This window comes from Panthera tigris, chromosome A3 (genome assembly GCF_018350195.1).
Source record: "Panthera tigris isolate Pti1 chromosome A3, P.tigris_Pti1_mat1.1, whole genome shotgun sequence".
NCBI classification, from domain to species: Eukaryota; Metazoa; Chordata; class Mammalia; order Carnivora; family Felidae; genus Panthera; species Panthera tigris.
The window spans coordinates 60,075,749-60,101,663 of NC_056662.1; the positions used below are offsets into that span (position 1 = coordinate 60,075,749).

A 25,915-nucleotide genomic window follows, 5' to 3' on the forward strand; every position below is an offset into this window, starting at 1 on the left:
CTCTCAAGTGCACCAATGTGCATATAATGGGAGTCCAGAAGGAAGGGAGAAAGAGAAATAGGCAGAAAAAATACCTGAAGAAATAATGGCAGAAAACTTTGCATAAATGGATGAAAAACCTTCATCTACATATCTAAGACACTGAATAAACTCTAAGCAGAATAAATACAAATATATCCTCATCAACACACATTAAAGTTGTTAAAAATCAAGGTTAAAAAAAATATCTTCATATAGAAAAATCATTCATTGTGTACAAAGGCACCCAAGTAAGATTAATAGCTTAATTTTCATCAAAAAAAAAAAAAAAAAAGGCCAGAAGGCAATGGGATAACATATTCAAAGGGCTAAATAGAAAACCAAAAACTGGATCTCTGAGATGATCAAAAAGGTGGAAAACCTTTCACTAGATTGACGGGGGGCGGGGGTGACGATGGGAGGAAAGACACTGGTCACCAAAATCAGAATCAAAAGAGACACCACTAACTTTACCGAAACTGAGAAGACTGTAAAAAGATACAATGAAGAACTTCATGCTCACAACCTAGATAAAACACAATAGCTATTAGAAAGACAAAAATTACTGAGCATGACTCAAGATGAAAAAGAAAATATGACAAAAAGATAACAAGAAATTGAATTAGAAATTTATAAATCTCCCCACAGAAAAAAGCTTTGTTAGTAAATTTTGCCTACCATTTAAAACAGAAAAAACAATGTTTCACAAACTCTTGCAGAAAAAAAGAGGAGGAAGACTTCCTGACCAATCCTAAGGAAGCTAATTTTAAATTGACACCAAAGCCAGACCAACATATGATAAGCAAAGCTACTGACCAACATCACTTATAAGTATAGACCACAAAAACCTCAGCAAAATATTGCCAAATCCAGTAACATATAAAGAGAATTACATACCAGGATCAAGTGGGATATATTCTAGTAATGCAAGTGTTAGCTTAACATTTGAAAGCTAATGTTAATACATCATATATTAATACAAAAAAAAAAACAAACCTCAATACATATCATACAAAAAGTACCCATATCCATTTATGATATAAACTCTCACAAATTAGGAAAAGAAAGGAAGTTCCTCAAACCTATAAAGGGCACTATTAACATCATAGTTAATGGTGAAAATCTGAATGCTTTCCCCACAAAGAATGTGTTAGCTTAACACATAACACACATATTATTAGAATAAAAAATATTTCAGTATAGCTACAGGATACAAGATCAATCTATAAGACTCAACTGTATTTCTTTATACTGAAAAATGAAAAAAAAATTTTTTCAATTGTGATCCCATTCAATAGTATCAAAAACAGTAAAATACCTAGTAATAAATTTAAAAGAATTACAAATCTCAAACTATGAAAACTATAAGACACTACTAGAAGAAACTGTAAAAGATCCAACTGAATGTATAATCATCAACCTATTTCAATAATATTAAAATAGATAATTCTCCCTAAATTGACCTATAGATTCAACACAATCACCAGCTAAATCTAAGCAAGATTTTTGCAGAAATTGACAAACTGAACATAAAATTTATATGGAAAAGCAAGTGACCTATAATAGCCAAAATAATCTTGAAAAGGAATAACAATGGAAGATTTCCCTATCTTAAAACTTACTATAAAACTATAATAAAGAGAGTGTGGTACTAGCAGAAGAACAGATAATACAGGTGAATGAAACAGAAATGAAAGTCCACAAATAAACCTTCATATTTCCGACCTATTGATTTGTCAAAGATGCCAAAGCAATGGGAAAAGGATAGCTTTTTCAAACAATGATGCTAGTTAAATTAATAAAAAATGAACTTTGTCTATGACCCCACATCATGCATAAAAGGTATCTTAAAACAGATCAGAGGGGCGCCTGGGTGGCTCAGTCGGTTAAGCATGCAACTTCAGCTTAGGTCATGATCTCGTGGTCCATGAGTTCGAGCCCCACATCGGGCTCTGTGCTGACAGCTCAGAGCCTGGAGCCTGCTTTGGATGCTGTGTTTCCCTCTCTCTATGACCCTCCCCCACTCACATTCTGTCTCTCAAAAATGAATAAATATTAAAAAAAAATTTTTTTTAATTTATCAGAGGCAGCGCTAAAGACAGAAGAAACTGAAGGTATAAATTTAGAAATAATAAACAGGACAAAATATTCATGACATTAGGTTAGACAAAGATTTCTATACTACAACACTAGAAGCATGCTCTATAACAGCAAATTTTGATAAACTGACGTTAACAAAATTTAAAAAAACTAAAAGAACTCTTACAACTCAATAATAAAAAGACAAATAATTTGAATACATGTTTTACCAATGAAGATACAGGAAGGGCCAATAAGCAAACTGAGAAATGCTCAACATCAGAGAAATGCAAATTAAAACCACAATAAGATATATACTATTTCATATCCACTAGAATGGCTATAATTGAAAAGACAAAGGTTAACAAGTATTAGTGAGGATACAGAGAACCTTCAACTGGTTGGAATCTATAATTGTGCAGCCACTTTGGAAAAGAGTTTAACAATTTCTGAAAAAGTTAAACACAAATTTACCATATTATCCAGCAATTTCACTCTTAGGAGTACATACTCCCACCCTTCCCCCCCAAATGAAAGCACATTTCCATACAAAGATTCATATGCAAATGCATGTATATAACAGTACTATTCATAATAGCCAAAAAGCAGAAACAACTCTGTCCTCTAGTGAACAGATAATAAAATATGGTATATTTATACAGCAAAATGCTATTTGGCAATAAAAATGAACAAAATTCTGATACAGCTACCACACAGATAACCAGGGTAAGTAAAATAAGCCAGACACAAAAAAACACATATTATATGACTGAATTTACATCTGTCCCTCCTTATCCAAGGGGTGGTGATACATTCCAAGACCCCCAGTGGATGCCTGATACTGCAGATAGTACCAAACCCTATAATATACTACATGTTTTTTCTATACATATCAATGATAAATTTGTAAACTAGGCACAGTAAAAGATTAATAATAACTAGTAATAAAATACGAGGATAACAATATACCGCAATAAAAGTTATGTACATATGGTCTCTCTCAAAGTATGTTATTGTACTGCACTCACCCTTCTTCTTATGATGATGTGAGATTATGAAATGCCTATGTAATGAGATGAAGTAAGGTGAATGACATAGTGTTAGGCAACTACTGACCCTCTGACAATACATCAGGAGGAGGATCATCTGCTTCCAGAATGCAACTGACCACACCATGGAAAACAAAACTGTAGATGAGGGGACAGGGAGGGTAGGCATAGGAACTGCTGTATATGTAGGACTAGGAATAGGGAATGACGCAAATTGGTGTAAGAAATCTTCCTGGGGTAATAAAAATACTCTAATGTTGAGTTGTGACAATAGATGAACAACTCTAATTTACAAAATTGTACTGAATTGTACACTTAAAATGGATCAATTCTTTGATATGTAGATATCTCAACAAAGCTGCTTAAAAAAACTATTGTGCTAAGAGGTCCATAGCATATTATGTGAAGAAAAGAATATGTATCTACAAAATTTATTATCTAACTTCGTTTTTTTTAATGTTTATTATTTTGAGAGAGACAGTACAAGTTGGGGAGGGGTAGGAAGAGAGGGAGGGAGATGGAGAGAGAGAAAATCCTAAGCAGGCTCCACACCGTCAGCAGGCAGCCTGATGCGGGGCTCAGTCTCACAAACTGTGAGATCATGACCCAAGCTGAAATCAAGAGTCAGATGCTTAACTGATTAAGCTACCCAGGTGCCTCTTAGTTTTAATTAAACATTTTAAAAAACTTGAACATGTGCAGAACTATGAACAGGTCTGGGAAGTGAGATAATGGGGAAACTTTTACTTTCTGCTTTATACCCATTATTTTTAAATGATCACAGTATGAACTGTCTCTCACAAATGGGTATAGAGCAAGACAGTTGGCTTGAGTAGGTGCTATGGGAAGCTGCAGTTATAATGGGAAAGAGAAGGGAATGCCACTGGTATCTAGTGGGTGGGGGACAGGGATGCTGTATAATGTCCTAAATGAAGAGGACTATCCTCCAAAACAGAATTATATTGCCTAAAACTGTCAATAGTGATAGGGTGAGAAATCGAACTTAAATCAACAGACCTTCTTAAGAAATTCTGAAAATGTATCCCTTTGTAGGCTTCACAGAGGAAAGAGGCAAACACTGACATACAGGTTATCAAAACAAAAAAATTAAAAAATTAGGATTATAAATGAAAAAAATATATATTATTATTATTATTATTGTTATTATTATAGAGACAGAGAGAATCTAAAACAGGCTCCATACTCAGAGCAGAGTCTGACACAGGACTCAATCCCACAACCCTGGGATCATGACCTGAGCCAAAATCAAAAGAGTTGGCCACTCAACTGACTGAGCCACCCAGGCACCCCTTTTAACAAAGAAAAGCTAAAATAATTTTTAGCTTTAAAACAGTTTAGCACCCTCAAGAAAACTAGTTTTTATTGTTATTATTTATACTAAGCTGACAGAATTGAAGAAAACTCTCAAGTCTACTGCATTACATAGGAAAAATATACTAAGCCTGGTAGGTATGTACACTTTACTAAATAGAAAGATGCCTCAGTAACCCACCAGATTTAAACAACTAAAGTGATCAGATGCCTCACAGCAACTACCTAAAATATACAAGGCAAACACTAGTTTAGTGTTTATGACTAGAAGGTATGTGCTCAGAGTAAACCAACACTCAAAGAGCACATAAAAATTTAGAGAAAACAAGAAATAACTGATGAAGCAGTATACCATTATGACTTAGGTCAGGGGCTAAGGTCCTTGGGTTAGATCAGTGTCAAAGACCTGTTGTCTAACCCAAAGTCATAAATATTTTGCTCTGCATTTTTTCTAAATTCATACCTTTAGTTTATTACATCTTTAGCTCTATCTCTGATCTAAGATTACTTTTAGGTATGATGTGGGGTCAGAGACTAAACTTTTTATTAATTTAACTAGCATCATTTGGTTGAGAAAGGTATCCTTTTCCCACTGAATTGCTTTGGTATCTTTGACAACAAATCAATAGGCCAGAAATATGAGGGTTTATTCTTGGACTTTCAGTTGTTTCGTTCACCTGTATTATCTGTTCTCATACCAGTACCACATTGTCTTTAGTTCAGAGGATAGTTCTAATGATCCTAGAGGAGTGGGGAGGAAAGGAGTAAAGAGAAAGACAAACGGGAAAATAAATACCTCAATCCTCCGTTTGGCTTTGTCATAAGCCCTTTCTTCTTTAGTTCGATCATCATCAGAGTCGTATTCAGATTCTGAACTCATTTCTTTACTTGGTTTTTTATCTAACATTTTCCCCGCTTCTTTCTCATCGGACACCTTTTCATCTTCTTCATCACCTTCACTGCCTTCACTTTCTCCTTCCTCTTCCTCTTCCTCTTCACTTTCTTCCTCTTCACTCTCTTCTTCCTCCTCCTCCTCCTCTTCTTCAGGGTTTTCTTTTACTTCTATATGCACCGTGTTTTCTTCTTTTAGTAAAAAAGATTTTAAAATAAATGAAAGTTAAAAATGGAGATTTCTGTCAAGATTAAGGGGAAATACTAAGGGTGCACTAAGTAAGGCAGTAACATTATAAAACATCATTAATGCTAAATTGTTTTCATGCATCATAAAAGCAAAGCATTGGTCAACATGTTACAATGAAGATTACCATTTAACAATAAAAACTTAATATATTACTAAGACAACCTAAAGACAGAAAAGGAACACAATAAGGGGAAGAAAATGCTTACAATTTCTTTCCCTTGGAGTCATTTGCTGATTCTGCACTTGATCTTAGCACGAAGGAAGAGAAGCAATGGTCATTTGCTGATTCTAGAGAAGGTGAGCTTAAGCAGTGCTTAGGGGTCCAGGTATTGGGCCTATTAAGGACTCAGAGGGGTAAGGTTGACTACTCTTTATTGTGGAGTAAAATCCTGGAGAACTGCACCCTAGCAGTTAGAATGAATAGAAAATAAACAGGACCTCCCTGTTATTGGCCAATCACCTCCAGATTCTATCAATTCTAAATTTGGAATAAGATGATTCCATATTGCTAGTTCATTCAGACTCCTGGTGGATTGTACACATAAATTTTCTCTGGAGAAAGAAAACACCATCCTTGACCTCAAATTATTTTGCAGTTTTACAAGTATAATATCCAGCACAATATATGAAAATAATGAGTCACATGAAAAAACGAATCACAGGATGGAAGCCAGCATACAGAAACCCACAAAATGTCTATACACTGAGGTTATAAAACCAAAATTTTAAAATGACTATGTTTCTAACATCCAGGGAGCAAAAGATTAAAAACTTTAGAAAGTAAAGAACTATAAAAAATAGTTAAATGGAATATCTAAAACTAGAAAACACTGGAGACAAAACTAGGAACCCAAAAGATGGGTTTAACAGGACAGGAGAAACAGCTGAAGAGAAAATTAGTGAACCAGAAGACAGATAAGAAGAAACAACCTAGAAAGAACCATGGAAATTCAATTATGTGAAAAACACAGAAAAGACGACACATTGATATAACAGGAAGGTATATCATAGGCATAACTAGAATCCCTGAGAAGAAATAATGGTTCATAACATTGTAAAATGGATAAAAACATAAAACCATACATTGATAAAGCTCTATAGGCAGAATAAATAAAAGGGAACTGAACCTGGCCACATCATAATAAAACTGCTGAAAGCCAAAGACACATGAAAACTTTAGGCTGATATCTGACTTCTCAAAAGAAACCATGAAAGCGAACACAAGGGAATAGTATCTTTAAAATGTTAAAGAGAATTTCAACAAAGAGGTCCTCACCCAATAAGTATACCCTTCAAGAATTAAGATGAGATAATGGTATTTTTAGAAAAGCAAAAATGGAATGCCTCACTAACAGATTCATACTAAAGGAAATTCTAAAAGGTGTTCTTCAGGCCAGAAGAAATAATCTCAAATGGAAGGTCAGAGACACAAAAAGAAATGAAACACAACAAAAAGCTTACAATATGAACAAACTTAAGAAGCTATTATGGGATTTAAAACAGAGAATTAAAATAAATGAGAATAATGATATATAAATTGAGAAGTAGATAAATGTTCTTCATGTATTCTGTGGTATGCATTGTCCGTCTGGAAAGAGGGTAACATTAAACACTAATAGTTCAAATATCTTTGTTAAAAAGGATACTTTTATCCTGGAGTAACCACTAAAAGTAAGTGGAAGAGTATACAACTTCCAAGCTCATGGAAGGAGGAAAATATGGAATTAAAAACAAAACAAACAAAAAAACCCAATCCCAAAAACGGTTAGAAAGGAGAAAAAAAGAAACAGAATAAGGACTAAATAAGATAAAGATAATAAGTATACTTCATTAATTACATCAAGGGTTAAATGTAATGGGCTAAGTGGTCTAGGTAAAATATAAAGACTGACACTCTGGATTTAAAAATCTCAAATATGCGCTACTTAAGGAGACAGAAAAATAAAAATAGAAAAATATCATGTGACTCAAAGCTGGTATAGCCATATCATGTATACTTTAAGGCAAAAAGCATTACTAGAAATAAATTAAAAAATAAAATATAAATAAAACATAATAGAATAACAAATCAGTGCATCAATTCATCAAAAAATGAGTGTACTCACCTAATAATAAAGTACTAAAATATATTAAACAAAATTAACAGAACTCAAGGAGAAACAGACAATTTACAATTAGGGCAGGAGATTTTAACCCACCTCTCTCAGTAACAGAGAAAAAACGCACTCCAGAAAAAAAAGAATAAAAAACACTTGAGCAAAATGATAAACAAATCTGATTAAAAACAGTTTACCCTTGAACAATGTGGAGGTTAGAGATGTTTGTCACCCTGCATAGTCAAAAATCCATGTATAACTTTTGACTCCTCAAAAACCTAACTACTAATAATAGCCTACCACTAACCGTAAGCCTTAGTAATAACATAAATAGTTGATTAGCACATATTTTCTATGCTATGTGTATTACATACTATATTCCTATAATAAAATAAACCAGAGAAATAATAATGTTATGAATAAAATCTAAAGGGAAATATATTTATAGCACTGTATTTATAAAAAAAAAAAAAAACAAAAAACAAAAACTTTGCATGTGAGTGAACTCCTGGAGTTCAAATCCATGTTGTTCAAGGGTTAACTCTATAGAGAACAAGGCACACAGTACTGCAGAATATAAACTCCTTCCAATCACATATTAAACATTTACAATAATCAACCATGTATTAGGTTGTAAATTAATTCTCAACATATTTCAATTTTTTTAATGTTTATTTATTTTTGAGAGAGAGAAAGAGAGACAGTGTGCAAGGAGAGAAGGGGCAGAGAGAGAGGGAGACACAGAATCTGAAGGAGGCTCCAGGCTCTGAGCTGTCAGCACAGAGCCTGATACAGGGCTCAAACTCATGAACTGCCAGATCATGACCTGAGCCGAAGTCAGATGCTTAACCTACTGAGCCACCCAGGCGCCCCCTCAACATATTTCAAAAAGATACATTTATGTTCTGTGATCTCAATGAAGTAACAAGAAAATAATCAGAAAATCCCACTTTTGTAAATTAAAAACTACATTTCTATAAATCAGCTAAAATATATTAAAATGGAAATTACAAATATCATCAGAACTTGTGAAATAGGACTAAAGCTTAAAGAAAAATTTAGTTTTAAAAACATATATTAAGTGTTGGCCAGGATGTGGAAAAAAAGGAACCCTAGTGCACTGTTGGTGGGAATGCAAACTGGTGCAGCCACTGTGGAAAACAGTATGGGATTCCTCAAAAAGTTAAAAATATAACTATCTTACGATCCAGTAATGACACTACCGGGCACTTACCCCCCAAAAATACAAAAACACTAATTCAAAGGGATACATGTACCCTTATGTTTATAACAGCATTACTTACAATAGCCAAAATATATAAGCAGCCAAAGTATGTACTGATAGATGAATGGATAAAGAAGATGTGGAATATATATATACACAACAGAATATTATTCAGCCATAAGAAAGAATGACGTCTTGCCATTTTGCAACAACAACATGGATGGAGCTAGAGGGTCTAACACTAAGTGAAATACATCAGTTGGAGAAAGACAAATATCATGATTTTACTCATATGTGGAATTTAAGAAACAAAACAAATAAGCAAAGGGCATATGAAAGAGAGAAATAGAAAAACCAAGAAAAATACTCTTAACTACAGAGAGCAAACTGATGGTTACCAGAGGCTGGGGAGAGGGTAGGGGTGATTCAATAGGCGATGGGGATTAAGGAGTGCACTTGTTATGATGAGCACCAGGTGATACACAGGATTGCTGAAACATTATCATACACCTGAAACTAATATAACACTGTATATTAACTGTAATTAAAATGAAAACTTCCAAAAAAAAAAAAACCCACATATATTAAGGAAAAAAACTCTAAATAAACAAATATCCATTTTAAGAAGTTAGTGGGACGGCTGGGTGGCTCAGTCGGTTGAACATCCGACTTCGGCTCGGGTCATGATCTCACGGTTGGTGGGTTCGAGCCCCGCGTTGGGCTCTGTGCTGACAGCTCGGAGCCTGAAGCCTGCTTCTGATTCTGTCTCCCTCTCTCTGCCCCTCCCCTGCTCATGCTCTGTCTCTGTCTCTCAAAAATAAATATGTATAAAAAAAAAAATTTAAGAAGTTAGGGGGAAAAATCAGGAAATTAAAACCAAAGAAAGTAGACTTTAATAATAAATGACAGAAAGTAATGACAAAGAAAAATTGTTTATTCACATTGATTAGGTACCATTTACTTGCATTATCTTTGTATTATGTTTTAAGTTAAAGGGGCTTTTGGTAGGCTACCTTTAATAACCTAATCCCATTTATAACATCATACTGAAATATATATACATATATATATACATATTTTAAAGTTTATTTTTGAGAGGGAGAGTGTGCACACAGGGGAGGGGCACAGAGAGAGGCAGAGACAGGCACCCAATGTGGGGCTTGAACTCGTGAACCATGAGAACACGAACTGAGGTAAAATCAAGAGTTAGGACACAACCAAATGAGCCATCCAGGCGCCACTGAAAAAATGTATTTTAAATCCTAGGATCTTCTGAAAAACCATTTATTCATAAAATGAGGATCCACATAAGGATTTAGGAACCATGGCAATGGAGAAATCAAGACTGGTTTTTATTCTTAGAAATGTTCATATGGCTTTCATCATCAGAAGACTGACCATTCCTTTAAATATACACACCTCTAATTACCACGAGATTTATCAATGTGTACTTATAAGCTATTCACCTTTTTCTCTCTCCTCATCACTGGCCATAGCTTCCCAATCATCCAATCCAGCATCTTCAGTTTCTTCTTCCTCTTCTGTAAACAAAGATTTTTGTAAGAAATCATCTAGAAATAGGGAATTGCTTTTAGAAAAAAGTAGAAAATTATGCTGACATTAAAAATGTTTTCATTATGCAAAAACACATATACAATCTCATTATCTTTGAATTATTTTTTTCAATATAGCTAGCATGTTATAATTTACTATTACCAAATGCTGCACAATTACCCAGAATTTTGAATACATGAAATTACACTTAATCCAGATTTCATATTTGACATAATTAAAATATTAGAAACTCAGACATTTAAATGTTTTGTTAGATTTTGAAAAGGGTAGATGGTCGTACTCCTAGGTTCTTGAGCAAAAATGAAATTTCACAAAAGTCCCCTCACCTTATCTAGTCTCGCTTTCTGCATTTTCAGTTACCCACAGTCAACTGTGGTCTGGAAGCAGACAATCCTCCTTCTTAACATGGTCAGGAGGTCAAGAGTAGTTTAACATTACATCACAGTGCCTACATCACTCATCTCACTTCATCTCATCATGTGAGTGCTTTGTCATATCACATCATCACAAGGAGAGTACAGTACAATATTTTAAAAGAGAAAGACTACATTCACATAACTTTTCATACAGTATATCATTCTGATTGTTCATGTTATTACTCATTACTGTTCTTTTCTTACGTGCCTAATTTATAAGTTAAACTCTATCACAGCTATGTATGTAAAGGAGAAAACATAGTATATACAGAATTCAGTACTATCTGCTGTTTCAGGCATCCACTGGGTGTCTTGGAGCATATCCCCTGCAGATAAGAGGGGACTTACTGCATCTCCATTTTGATGTTTCAAACTTCTACTTCATACCTAAGAATTTACTACTTATTTTATTGCTTTAACCTCTACAGATACATACAAATACTACTTAAATTATATAGCTGTAGGTACAAAGCTACACCTCTACTCCAGTTGAAAATAAGAATAGAATATCTGCTGACAATCCAAAAGTATCCAGAAAGGTATAATTTTGAATTCAAGATTTAATATTCTCAATATTAATGACTCTTTTTTATGAAATCCAATAAAGCAAAACTATTCTCAAATCTTAGGACATGTGGTATTTGCTTCCCTGTAATAATTATTACTTGACAACAAGTTTGGTTGAGTCATCCTGAGGAAAAGGAAATGAGTCAGGTACACGTACCCAAAACATCCGTTTAAATTAACAATTCTTTCTACTGCTACAAATGTCACCTAAAATAATGGACTGCTATTAAGTGTATCAACCTGAATTCCTCTAATGTCATCATGTTAACCTGAGTTGTGCCAAGTAAATGATCCATTTTATACCAAGAACAGAAGGGGAGAAAGAAGGAAAGGAACCAGAAATGATATCTTTCACTAGTGTGGGTCAGTCTTGACATTCTCTTGCTTTTTATTCCCAATCCAAACTTTATAATATGGAGCTTCTCTTGATATTATTACCACACATTTAGTTAACCTCTGGCTCTATCAATACGTAGTCTAATGAATTAGAACAATGTTTATCTTAAACAAACAAAAAAAAAGCCAAAGATTTTTCTCCAACCTCAAAACACACACACACAGAATGAATAAACAATCCTCTTATTGATTTAGTAAATAGAAGTTGACCTCCAAGGAGGTTTAAAAATGCCAATTTTTATGACTCTTAAATAGTTCTCATTAAAATGCTACCAATTTGTTTCCAAAGGATTAAATAAAGAACTTCAGGTCTTCTTGGCACCACCTAAGATTTCTGACCCATAAATGAAAACATCAGAAAAAATCTAAAAACTTCTATCCTCTCTACATTTTACTGATACTATTAAAAAGAAACTGATTCAAATCTCCTACACTTTTTCAAAATGGAAATGGAAAGGAATGGTTTAGAGAAAAGAAGTATGAAAAAGACCATCCTGACAGATATTTGGTTTCCCCACACTAATAATGACTAGACAACTTCTGACACACCAATGCTATTTAATAGGAAGCAATTAGTCAGTGCTACTGGCCTGGTTCAACAGGAGGTGGCGTCTCTTCCTTTTCTGGTACTCCTTGTTCTACCACTTCTACAGCAGCATTTAATTCTATTGGTTCAGACACTGAAAACAAGGCAGAAACCAAGTTAACAATACTTTTTCAGTGCATAATTTCTGTTAGGATACTCTGTTAAGTACTGAATAAAAACCAATAGTACAAACTTGAATTCTTCAGCACGTTTAGAAAATGTTTAAGTATCAGTCATATATTTTACAGGAAACAGAGTTTCTTTCTATTCAAGGAATAGAATGGAAAATTACAAAAAGGTTGAGAAGGAAACAAAGAAAAAATAAGAATAATTAAGAATAGTTTTTGGGTACAATCTAGGTTTTTCGAACAAAAGCACTTTTCCATTAACCTGTCATTTAAATCAGCTGAGAATGATTAACAATAATAGGAAATAAGGTATAGTAAAAGTTTCAATATGTAATTCTGATTTCCAGTTTCTTTAAAAGACATTGTTTTGAATGCTGTAGGAGAAAGTCAAACAAAATTTAAAAAATTTTTTTTAACGTTTATTCAGTTTTTGGTAGAGAGAGACAGAGCGTGAGTGGGGGAAGGGCAGAGAGAGAGGGAGACATAGAATCCGAAGCAGGCTCTAGGTTCTGAACTGACAGCACAGAGCCCGACACGGAGCTTGAACTTACAGACCGTGAGATCATGACCTGAGCCGAAGTCGGACGCTTAACCGACTTGAGCCACCCAGGCGCCCCCCAAATATTTTTAAGTCATAGGTCACTTTGTATACAAACCTTCTTTATTTTCTAGCTGCTGTAGTGTTTTTTTCTTCTTTTTATCTTCATAAATTGGCCTTTTCTTTGGCAAAGAGTCTTTTGATGGCACTTCAACACCTAAGTGATAAGAATGAAAAACTTTAGATTTATGCTATTTGCATATCATTTAAGAAATGCTACTTGAAAAGGTAACATTTTATTCACCCCAGAGATACATACCCTGAAATATAAAAGAACATTCATGGAAAAATCTTTTTTATATAAGATATTGTAAAATATACATACACTAAAATTCTACTTTCTTGGTGTCCAGTTCTGTGACTTTTGACAGATGAGCAGAGTTATTAAACACAAGATGAAGAACAATTCCATCACCCTAGGCTGTTCTGTGTAGTCAAACCCTACTTACATCCTTGCAACCACCTATCTGTTCTCTTTCCCAAAAGATTTTTTTCCAAAATATCACAGAAATTAAGCCTTATAGTCTGGGCTGTTGTCATCATAATGGATTTTAGAGTCATCCTCATGTGTACTAATACATTTCTTTTTATTGCTGAGTAGCATTCTATTGTTAAGTATATACTACAGTTCCATTATCTTTTAGACAACTGATGAACATTTGAGTTGTTTCCAGTTTTGGACAATTATGAATAAAGCTGCTACAAACATTTGTATGCAGGTTTCTATGTGAACATTTCTTTGGGGTAAATATTTTGAAGTGGGAATGATGGGACATTATGTAAATAGGTATTTAATTTTGTAAGAAACTGCCAACTGTTTTCCAAATTGGCTTCACCGTTTTGCATTCCAGCCAGTAAAGTAGGTGAGTTCCAACTGTTCTGTATACTTGTCAGAAAAAGATGTTTTAAATGTAAGTATTTCAATAAATATGTAGTGAAAGCTCATGGTGGTCTTAATTTGAATTTCCATAATGACTAATGTTAAACATTCTTTTCATTGCTTATAGTTTAAGTTTCTGTTCAAATCTTTTGCCCATTTTTAAATAGGGTTGTTGCTTTTCTTATTGTTGAATACAGAGTTATCTTCTCATATTCTGCATATTAATCCTTTGTCAGATACGTGATTTTGAGGTACTGTCTTTGAACTGTCTCAATGGTGTCTTTTGCTGAACAAGTTTTTAACTGGACTTCCTCAAATTTGTTCCTTTTATGAATTATGCTTTTGAAGTTAAACTAATCACTAACACAAGGTCACAAAGACTTTCTACTATGTTTTCCCCTAAAGTTTTATAGTTGTACATTTTATATTTAGATTTATGATCTTTTTTGTGTTAATTTTTATTTAATGAGATTTAGGATGACGCTTTTGGGTTTTTGTTTTTGCATACAGATTCCCAATTGTATCAGTTGTTGCAAATACTGTATTTTACTTAATAAACTGCCTTTTACCTATGACAGAAAAAAACAAACTGACCATATACAGACTATTATATTGATCTATTTGTCTTTATTGCTGCTTTTGCCATTATCACACTGTACTGATGACTGCAGCTTTACAGTAAGTCTTGAAATCAGGTACAATATTCTGAGTTCTTCAAGTATATTCTTTTCAAAATTATTTTGGCCATTCTAACTCCTTCATCTCTTCATACACACTTTAGAAATAGCTTATAGATACTCATAAAATATCCTACTGCTGACTGGGATTGCACTGAATCTACAGATCATTTCGGAGAACTGATTATCTTAACAATATCAAGTTTTCCTATCCATGAATACAACATTTCTCCATTTACAAAGTTCTCTGATTATTTTCATCAGTTTTTTTTTTATAGTTTTCAGCATATAGGTCCCACAAATATTAGAATTATGACTGTTTCAATTTATTTTTGGGGTGGGGTGCTACTGTAAATAATACGGTTTTGATTTTCAGCTGTTAATGGCTAGCATACAGATATACAATTGGTATTTGCATGCTGGCCCTATCTATAACTTTGTTAATCTCACTTATTGGTTGTAGGGTTTCATGTTTTTTCAGTGGTATTTCACAGTAGTTTCTATGTAAACAATTGTCATCTGTAAATAGAGTTTTACTTCTTCCTTTCAATCTGTATGTCTTTTACTTTTTTTTTCTTTCTTTCCCCTAATTACAACTCTAGGATGTTCCAGTACAATGTGGAATGATTGTGGTGAGAATGGACATCCTTGCCTTAATTACAATATTAGGGTTTAGCAGCCATAATTCATCATTAAGTGCAACAATTGTGTATTTTTTTTTTGTAGATCTCTTTTAGCAAAATAAGGAACTTTTCTACTTTGTGAATTTCTATCATATATGCTTACTGAATTTTGTCAAATGATTTTTCTGCATCCATGTAGTTTTGCTTCTTTAAACACATTTACTGATTTTCAAAATGGAACCAGCCTTCACTCCCAGGATAAAATCCACTTCATCATGATAGATTTTAAGTTTTGATAGTTTGTGTCTTTTAAGGAATGGCCCTATTTTATCTTAAGCTTTTCAATCTATTAGCACAGAGCTGTTCATTATATTGCTTTATCATTTTAACACCTGGAAATCTGTAATGATGATATATCCCTCCCCACTCTTTCCTCATGGTATCAGTAATTTGTGTCTTGTCTTTTTTCTTCTTAGCCAATCTAGAAGTTTATCATTTTTATTGATCTTTTCAAAGTACTAACTTTTGGTTTCAATGATTCTCTATTAAGTCTTGTTTTATACTACATTGCTTTCTGCATTTTTCTTTCTGCCTTTTTTTCTTTTTTAGTTTAAATGGGAAGCTTAGACTATTGATTTGAGACCTTCTTTTTCTAAAACAAGCATTTTAATACTACAAATTCCCCTCTAAGAACCGCTTTAGCTGCACCCCACAAATTTTAATATGCTGTGTTTTCCTTCTTTTTTTTTTCTTCTAATTCAAGATATTTTCTAATTTTCAGTAAGAGTTTCTCCTGGACTCAGGGGTTAATAAGAAGTGTGGTTTAATTTCTAAATATTTACTGATTTTGTAGATATATTTCTATTATTCATTTCTAGTTTAATTCTGTTTTGGTCCCCCAGAAAACACTGTAAGATTTCAAATCTTTTAAATGTTTTAGCATTTATTTTATGGCTCCCCAAAAATGATCTATTTTGGTGAATGTTTGTGAACCTGTAGTTAGGTACACATAAGATTGTTATAAAGTTATGAGGCATTCACTTTTTATCATATGCAATGTAGGTCTTTATTTTGGTAATTTTACTTGTTCTGAAGTACTTCAGATTAATATAACAACTTCAGCTTTCTTTTGGTATCTGTTTTTACCATTTTATCTATATCAGTACACTTAAAGTGGATTTACTGCAGACAGCACATAGCTAGCTGGCTCTTGGTTTCTGACAGTCTCTTTTAATTGATATCTTTAGACTATTCATATTTTAATTATTAATATAGTTGGTTTTAAGTCTATCATTTTATTATTTGATTTGTTACCTCTGTTTTCCATTTCCCTTTTCACCTTCTCCTGCTTTCTTGTGGATTATTTGAATATACTTTAGATTTCCTTTTTAATTTATCTACTAACTATTAGTTTTAATCTTATTTAATGGCTGCTACAGAAATTAGAACATTTATAACAGACTTTCCACAGTATACTTAGAATCAGTATTTTACCTGGTACATACATGAGCCATAGAGGTAAATCTGGGTCTTGGACACTGGTTTATATCATGGATTAGTTCTTAAAGTTTTGACTATCCTTCTTTGGGTCTCTTCTAAACACACAGAACTATATAGTAAGCCTAGGATTTATGTCCATTCATCAACAGAATTATAGGATTCTTCTGTCACTTCTCCCCCACCTGCAATTTCCCCTACACTCTCTGGCTCCCAGGAGCCCCTCTCGTCCCTCTGGCCAAAAATATGAGGTACTCTCAGAACTTTACCCTTTATGTTTTGAAGTTCCATTTAAGTGGAGCTGCTATTTGGCCTCAAAAGTTAAAAAAAAAAGGGGGGGGGGAGTCCCTTCAAACTCTTCAGATATGAGAGACCCCTTTCCCTGACTCCTCTCTTCAAAAAGAAGTAACCATGTGTGCACCACTCTGTTTTAAAAATAATGATCATTCAGAACGCCTGGGTGGCTCAGTTGGTTAAGCATCCGACTTCAGCTCAGGTCATGATCTCACAAGTTTGTGAGTTCGAGCCCCACATTGGGCTCTGTGCTGATAGCTCAGAGCCTAGAGCCTGCTTCAGATTCTGTGTCTCCCTCTCTCTCTCTGCCCCTCCTCCACTTGTGTTCTCGTTCTCTCTCTCTCTCAAAATAAATAAATATTAAAAAAATTCTCACTAAAAAAAAAAAAAATAATGATCATTCAACAATGTATGCAATTCAAAGTGAACAAAGAAATTTAAGAATTTCACAGCGGTGCGTGGATGGCCCAGTGGGTTAAGCGTCCAACTCTTGATTTGGGCTCAGGTCATCTCATGGCTTGTGGGATCAAGCCCTGTGCAAGGCTCTGCGTTGACAATGCAGAGCCTGCTTGGGAGTCTCTCTCCCTGCCTCTCCCCCGACTTGTGCTCCCTAGCTCACTCTCTCTCAAAATAAATAAGCTTTAAAAATTTTGTAAAAATAAATAAAGAATTTCACAGTTGAAAGGACAGAAATTCTACAACTCCTTTTCCCACATCTCCCACAAGGTCCACAAAAACCTTCACTAGCTCTACTTACTCCATAAATTTTGGACTATGAACTGAAACAGACAATAAAAATTAGAAAAGCCAAAATGAAGCCACAGTTGAAAAAAAGGTAAATTCTACCTTTAACCTATCCTTTTCACTTCAGAATAAATGCCTCTAACAATCTGACAGAAACAAGAGAAATTAAAAGTAGATCCTAATTTTTTTTTTTAACGTTTATTTATTTTTGAGACAGAGAGAGACAGAGCATGAATAGGGGAGGGTCAGAGAGAGGGAGACACAGAATCTGAAACAGGCTCCAGGCTCTGAGCTGTCAGCACAGAGCCCGACGCGGGGCTCGAACTCACGGACCACAAAGTCATGACCCGAGCCGAAGTCAGCCGCCCAACCGACTGAACCACCCAGGCGCCCCAGAGTAGGTCCTAATTTAACACCTATTCTTCCAAATACTTTAGTAGTAATGAAAAATATGCTACTATTTATATGCCTTTTCATCATCAATATAATTAATCAGCCTTGTTTGGCTTGAATTCCCCAATTTAAGCACTAAAGTAACAAGACATGGCAAATAAATAGCATCAGGTAACCTCCAGCACATTTCAGAGTAATATGGTCACTGATCTCTATTTAAACATTTAACATAAACATATTTAAAAATCTGTATTTTGGTCTTTGAAAGATACAGTGAAATCATGACACTCACAAAATGTTTTCTTTGTAATGAACTCACAAATGAGATGAAAATTAAGAGCATAGTAAACAGAATAATGCCTCCCCCTGCCCCAAAACATCCAGGTCTTAATTCCCAGGACATGTGAATATGTTACCTAACATGGCAAAAAAGACACTGCAGATGTGAATAAGCCTAAGGACTTGAGATGAGAGACATTATCCTGGATTATCCAAGTGAACCCAACCTAATCAACTGCATGAGATCCTTTAAAAATGAAGAACCTTTCTCTGAGGTACAGGCTGAAGTCAGAGCATGATGTACCCATGGAAAAATAGTCAGCATTATGCAATACTGATGGCTCTGAAGATGAAAGAAGGGCATCATGAACCAAGTAATATGAATGCCTCTAGAAGAAAACAAGGGAATCAGTTCTACCCTAGAAACTCCAGAAAGGAATGCAGGCCTGCCAACACCTTAAACCAGTGAGACCCACATCAGACATCTGATTTAGAGAATTTCAAAGTAATAAATTTTGTATCTTTTTAAGCTACTAAATTTGTTACAATACAAATAAAAAACTAATACTAAGTATAACAGAAGTTTCATTGCCATTACAAAACAAAGTCATTAAGTTTACTTTTTTTCAACTATGGCCAGCTTCACAGCTGGTCAAAAGCTGGTCAAAAGTAAGATTCAATGAGAAAGTGACTTATCCAAAATGAAAAGGTTAGTGTCAGATCACAAATCTGTTTTTATTTGAATTCATGGTTCTTACTATCCACTTTTGAACACTTCATATTTTCTCTTAAATAGAGCAAACAAATAAATTTTGTCAAATTAAGACATGGCAGTACAAACCAATGTCAAATCTGATCTGCAAGTAACATTACTGAATCTGAGGAGAATACATCTTCATCAGCCAACAGTTACTAGTAAATCCCAGACATGGAATGGTTCTCTATTACAATCCTTCCTCTCCATTCCTATAACAAACTCCTAAGAGAGGTTACATTCCATTTGCTGGATTACTGACACAGTCTCACATAGGGCAGAAATTTTATAAAACAATAAAAACTATTTACTGTGGGGTCTTGAATGAAGTCATTAACAGAAGGAAATCACTTAAAATGTTCGTAACTTTAAAGTACTGAATGAATGCATGTATGTAAGTAATGAGATTGGCCAGAATTATAAAATCAGAGCTATCATTTGGTAAGACAAACTAAAATAAAAGGATAAAGCCAGCTGACAATGTGGAGATAATCCAGTTGACCAGAGATATCCCTGCCCAGCAGCCTACCCCTAGTAAGTAAAAGCAGGGACCTGGGAGGGGAAACTGTAAGTTAGATGAACTGAAGGGTGGTCACAACAACACTGCAGACTTAATCAACAGACTATTCTTCGAGTTAGGGAATGTTTAATAAACTGTTATATTTGTAGTCAACATCAACATGTGTGTTCAGATATTCCATTCACCTTGCAAACTGAGATTATTACAATCAAATTCACACAGAAACTCTTTGCCTGAAGTGAATTAATTTCAAATTATTTGTAAAGTACTTGCTATATGGTTAGTAGTTAATAGGCTAAAGGCTATAGAACTGACTGAAAATGCTATCTGCTACACAATTCAGAGTAATTATCAGAAAACACTGGCAGATACCTACACTCTCAAACACATTTTGGGCTCAATAAATAAGTTTTATATTATTCTAGGTAATGAATGTGGTACCGATCTTTACCCAATAAGGTAGCTTTGAAAGATACGGTGAAACAAAACACTGTAGCTTCTTTTGTGATGACTCAATGAGCATACTGTGGAGGCCTTTAACATCAAGCTAAGGAGCTTGGACTTTTTATCAATACATAGGGAATCAGTAAGAGGACAGATATTGAGCAACATTATGAAAAATAAGAGCCCAAGGGGAGAGATGCCACTCGAGAGACCATCTCTTCCAAACCCATCCTAATGATCATCATATTAAATGACAGGGGGGGTTCTTGGCTAGCTCTTGATCTTAGGGTCATGAGTTCAAACCCCACATTGGGGGAAGTGTCTACTTAATTATAATTTTCATCTAATCTCATAAGTACAAGTCAAACTACTCCATAAAACATTTCTAAGAATGGAAAATTATTCCCTGCTTGGTCCCATCCCAATTTCTTCATGAGTGCTTTTAGACATCCAAATAGTCACCAGTCAAATCTCGTATCTGGGTGCTAGTTGTACTCATATTTGTTCTCTAATTTCATCTTTAAAAAACTACATCCCCAATTAAGAATAAACTTTTTGATCCAAGTACTGTGTTTCTCTACATTTACTGCTGCCAGCTGAACATATAATGCATAATAAAGAGGTGGTCACACAGATCAGTTTAAATCTCAGCTCCATGACATTGGGCAAACAATTTAAACTTGGAGTTTGGGAATGAATGATGGGAATGAAAATACCTATTAGATTCTTATAAGGAAAGAGACAATGTCAAAGGTTTATGACAGTATCAGTTACTTAATAAATATGCAATAAATGGTACCTATTACTGTAATTATAGCAAAAGCACCAAAATTACTGTCATATAAAAATCTGTGAAATGTAAGAACAAGAAATTAAGAGAGGTCTTCTTCTCAATATTCTTCTCAATGGAGCAGAGAAACTATTTTAAATCATCTTATCTGTCAGAAACATAATTACACGTCCAGATTATGGTCTCTAAACTAAAAGAACTAGGGCTCCTTGTATAAACAGGTGATTTCAGGTCTAGGGCAGAAAATGTGTAAGATGTACCACAGATACCTTGTTGTGTTAGAAAGTGAGGTAGAGGTCAAAGAATACTGTGGTTGTGTGGAAAAAATCAGAGGGACCAACCTAAATGAGGTCCCGCTGGCCAAAGATGGGACAATTTTGAGTATTAAAAAATATAAATGATTTCATGAGATAAAAACATGTAAATTACATAAAACCCCATTAAAATAATACAGATCCAAAAAACAAAATTACACTCACTGATCACCTTTGGAAGTTGCTAAGACATCAATTTATTATCCTGAGGATTAATGAAGGAAAATAATTAAGCATTTATCCTGGCTTTCCTGCATGAACTGTATTTCAGGGAAAGTTTTTCTTTAAACAAAGATTATAGCTAATAAATGCAAAAGGAATGACAGTATATCACAACTCTGCAATTCCTAATGAGCTCCTTGATACAGGCAATGATCACTAATTGGATATTAAATTATTAGGTGAAAAATCAGTGGATTACTTGTATAATGGACAAAGCTGCCAATACCTAACCCAATAATCAATCTTGGTATCACCAAAAGTGAGACAACCAGATCACATGCCTCCGGACATGAGGCAACAGGAAGTACATAGTACCACTTGGAAAAGCCAAGCTGCTAGATATAGGAAATTTTAACAGATAGAGAAGTTTATTAGCCAAGACTAGGAGAATGCAATTAGACAAATTCAGAATATGAGAAATTCCAAATAACCCAGTATCTACAACTAATAAATGGTATACCAAAACCAAGAATGGGTAATAGTATCAGTGAGAGACAGACATATCAACCAAAGGCAACGTGTGGATCTAATCTGGATCCTGATTTAAACAAACAAATTATAAAAAACATTGTGGATATAAGGGGAAAAACTATACATAGACAACCAGATGCTATCAAGAAATTAATTTTGTTATATGTAATACAAAATCTACTTAATGTAAAAAAAAAGTCCTCATTTGTTAGTAAAATAGGAGTAAAATAATAAAGTAAAAAGGAGTAAAATAATATCGTGTTTAAAATTCACTTTAAAATACTTGAGGAAAAAAAGTCAGTGGAGAGAGAGAAAACAAGAACGGTTAAATACTGACAATTGTTGAAACTGAGTAACAGATACTTGGTGATTGATTTTACTGTATTCTCTATCTTTGTTTATTGTGGGGGAAACAAAAACTTATTTACAGACATACTATCATTTACACATAAATTTTCATCATCATATAGAAGTCACCTCCCTAAATAATGTAATTATCTTACCTATTCTTTACACTTTTCTTTAAGTAAGCTCTATACCCAACCTGGGGCTTGAATGCATGCCCTGAAACCAAGAGATGCATGGTCTACCAACTGAGCCAACCAGGTGTCCCTATTCTTTACATTTTTATTTGACTTTTCCCACAGCATTTTCATAGAAATTCTCTGACTTCTACTCTCCTTTTGACCATTACAGACCTATAACTGCATGACAGAAGCTTCTAGACTATTCAGTTAGTTAAAAATACTACTTACCCTGAGCTTGTAGAAGTTTAAGAGTAGCTTCAGCTCTGGCTCTGGCTTCTCTCTGGGATTTAGTTAAAAGTTTCCCTTCTTTTTTCAAGCGTTCTTTTCGTTCTTTTTCTTTTTGCTTTTTCCTTTCTCTCTTTTCTTGTTCTAGTCTTTCCTGCATAGGAGTACATATCAGACAAAAATTGTATTGACATAATTATGAAATTTAAATGTCAAGAACATAAATTCAAACAAAGCTCTTGAAATACATGCAAAGTATTACATTATGAATACCCAAATGAAAATAAATATTATTTTTTAAATGTTTACTTAATTATGTTTGAGACAACACGAGCAAAGGAGGTGCAGAGAGAGAGGAAGAGAGAGAATCCCAATGCAGGGCTCGAACCCACCAACTGTAAGATCGTGACCTGGGCTGAAATCAAGAGTTGGATGCTTAACTGACTGAAATACCCAGATGCCACAAATGAAAATACTTCAACAGTGTACATAATAACTATTAATTAACATCATATGAGAGTAGACCAAGTATTGGAGTGGATATATAACCAACCTCTGCACCTGAGTGAATAAAGGTAGAGTTTTCTATATTGCTTCATCTTATTGTTTACATCTGAATAATAATGTAATTGAATTACCATACAACTATGACATTTTTAGAATAAGAAGATTAAAGATATCTTACAGAGCAGAGACTTTAAACACAACTTCATGAAAACATACCTCTTCTTTACGTTTAGCTTCTAACTCTTCAAGCCGTTTTATGCGTTCCTCCTCTTCTCTCTTTTGTCGTTCTTCTTCTTCTTTAAGCTTAGCCAGAGCTTCTTGCATAGCTTTAACTGTGGCTTTGCTAGGTCCTTTTTTCTTCTCCTTCTCTTTCTCTTCCTTTTCTCCTTTCTTTTTCTTCTTATCTTTTTTCTTTTTGTCTCCTTCATTGTCATCTACCAAAAAAGAACAGAGGCAAAGTGTTTTTTAAAAAGTGGTTTCCTGGGGCGCCTGGGTGGCTCAGTTGGTTAAGCGGCTGACTTCGGCTCAGGTCATGATCTCGCGGTCCGTGGGTTTGAGCCCCGCGTCGGGCTCTGTGCTGACAGCTCAGAGCCTGGAGCCCGTTTCAGATTCTGTGTCTCCCTCTCTCTGACCCTCCCCCATTCATGCTCTGTCTCTGTCTCAAAAATATACACATTAAAAAAAAAAAATTTTTTTAAATAAAAAGTGGTTTCCTAACACAGTGATAAGCAGCCCCCAGAATTCAAAGACCATATTGGGCTGAGGTCGATGCCAGCAGCAGGGTAAGGTTTCTCGAGAGGTACAGAACAGCTCCAAAAAACGGAGTTGGCTTCAATGCTAGCATTGCTCTAAATTGTCCTGAGATACCCAATAAGACAGGAGGATTCAGTCAGCAGGAAGAAGATATACTGTATCTAATGTATCACTTAATCCATGGTATCTTAATTCCTGCTGAAATTTAGTAGATAGTTTTACTTCTAAAAGAGGATGGGGGCGCCTGGGTGGCTCAGCTGGTTAAGTGTCTGACTTCAGCTCAGGTCATGATCTCACAGTCGTGAGTTCAGCCCCACATCAGGCTCTGTGCCAACAGCTCAGAGCCTGGGGCCTGCTTCAAATTGTGTCTCCCTGTCTCTCTGCCCCAACGCCGTTCACACTCTCTCTCAAAAATAAAATAAAAACATTAAAACAAATTTTTTTTTAAAGAAGAGGAGGATAGGAATGATGCCTACCTTAAGGGGATATTAGAAAGATAAAATATAGGGGCACCTGGGTGGCTCAGTCGGTTGAGCATCCGACTTCAGCTCAGGTCATGATCTCACACTCCGTGAATTCGAGCCCTGCGTCGGGCTCTGTGCTGTCAGCTCAGAGCCTGGAGCCTGCTTCAGATTCTGTGTCTCCCTCTCTCTCTGTCCCTCCCCTGCTCATGCTCTGTCTCTCTCTGTCTCAAAAATAAATTAATAAAAACATTTTAAAAAAAAAGATAAAATATAAAAATCTAGATAACTATCTTCCAAGAACTCTACAGCATTATGCTAAAGAATTAAAGTTTATGAAGCTACTTTTGTGGTATTACTCTTCAAAGATGTCCAGATAATACAAATTTGGTTTAAAAAGATATGTCAATTTTTCCATTAAAAGTCTTCTAGTCTTAAAAAAAGCTGTATGAGGGGCACCTGGGTGGCTCAGTCGGCCAAGCGTCCGACTTCAGCTCAGGTCATGATCTCGCAGTTTGTGACTTCAAGCCCCGCGTCAGGCTCTGTGCTGACAGCTCAGAGCCTGGGGCCTGCTTCAGATTCTCTGTCTCCCTCTCTCTCCGCCCCTCCCCTACTTGCACTCTCTCTTTCTCTCAAAAAGAAATAAACATTAAAAGAAAATTTTTTTGAACAAGCTGTATGAATCATTTGATCTTTATTCTTCTGAAAAAGAAGAATTCTAGCTAGAAAGCTTACTTTTCATTAATTGGTTCTACCAAAAAAGAAAACAAAACTTGGCTCACAGTTGCTTGAAAGATGTTAATTAATTTTAGCATGTTTTTGCTTTTGTATTTCATAGATTAAATTGGGCTTTTAAAAACAGGAAAAGAATTCATTATCTGATACTGAGACATCAAAAGGAATATATCACTTTAGACCTTCCAGTATTTGTCAGCACTGAAACTGTTTTCACAGGGAAATTCTATAAAAATCCTAGTCTGTACACAAACCATTTTAGACATTTTATACTATATATATATATAAATGTTTAACAATGAAAATCAAAAGTACTTACTTACTTAATTAATTAAAGTAAGCTTCATGCCCAGCTTGGAGTCCAATATAGGGCTTGAACTCATGACCCTGAGATCAAGAGTTGGATGCTTAACCCAATGAGCCACGCAAGCATCCCTAGATATAATTTTTAAAAGGCTTCTTCCCACCTGGGTGGTTCAGTCAGTTAAGTAACTGACTTCGGCTCAGGTCATGATCTCACAGTTTTAAGCCTGGCATGGGGCTCTGTGCTGACAGCTCAGAGCCTGGAGCCTGCTTCAGTTTCTGTGTCTCCCTCCTTC

At 34.7% G+C, this 25,915-nt stretch overlaps 1 protein-coding gene across 1 annotated transcript in view; it reads right to left on the reverse strand.

Moving 5' to 3' along the window:
- The window catches only part of EIF5B (eukaryotic translation initiation factor 5B), an 89,740-nt gene that overhangs the window by 29,299 nt on the left and 34,526 nt on the right, over positions 1-25,915 (reverse strand). The window contains exons 5-10 of the mRNA XM_015544587.2: positions 23,584-23,801; positions 22,864-23,014; positions 13,265-13,363; positions 12,485-12,574; positions 10,407-10,481; positions 5,275-5,561 (exon numbers count right to left, since the gene is read on the reverse strand). Coding sequence (XP_015400073.1) covers positions 5,275-5,561; positions 10,407-10,481; positions 12,485-12,574; positions 13,265-13,363; positions 22,864-23,014; positions 23,584-23,801 — 920 coding nt within the window. The remainder of the gene's footprint in view (positions 1-5,274; positions 5,562-10,406; positions 10,482-12,484; positions 12,575-13,264; positions 13,364-22,863; positions 23,015-23,583; positions 23,802-25,915) is intronic.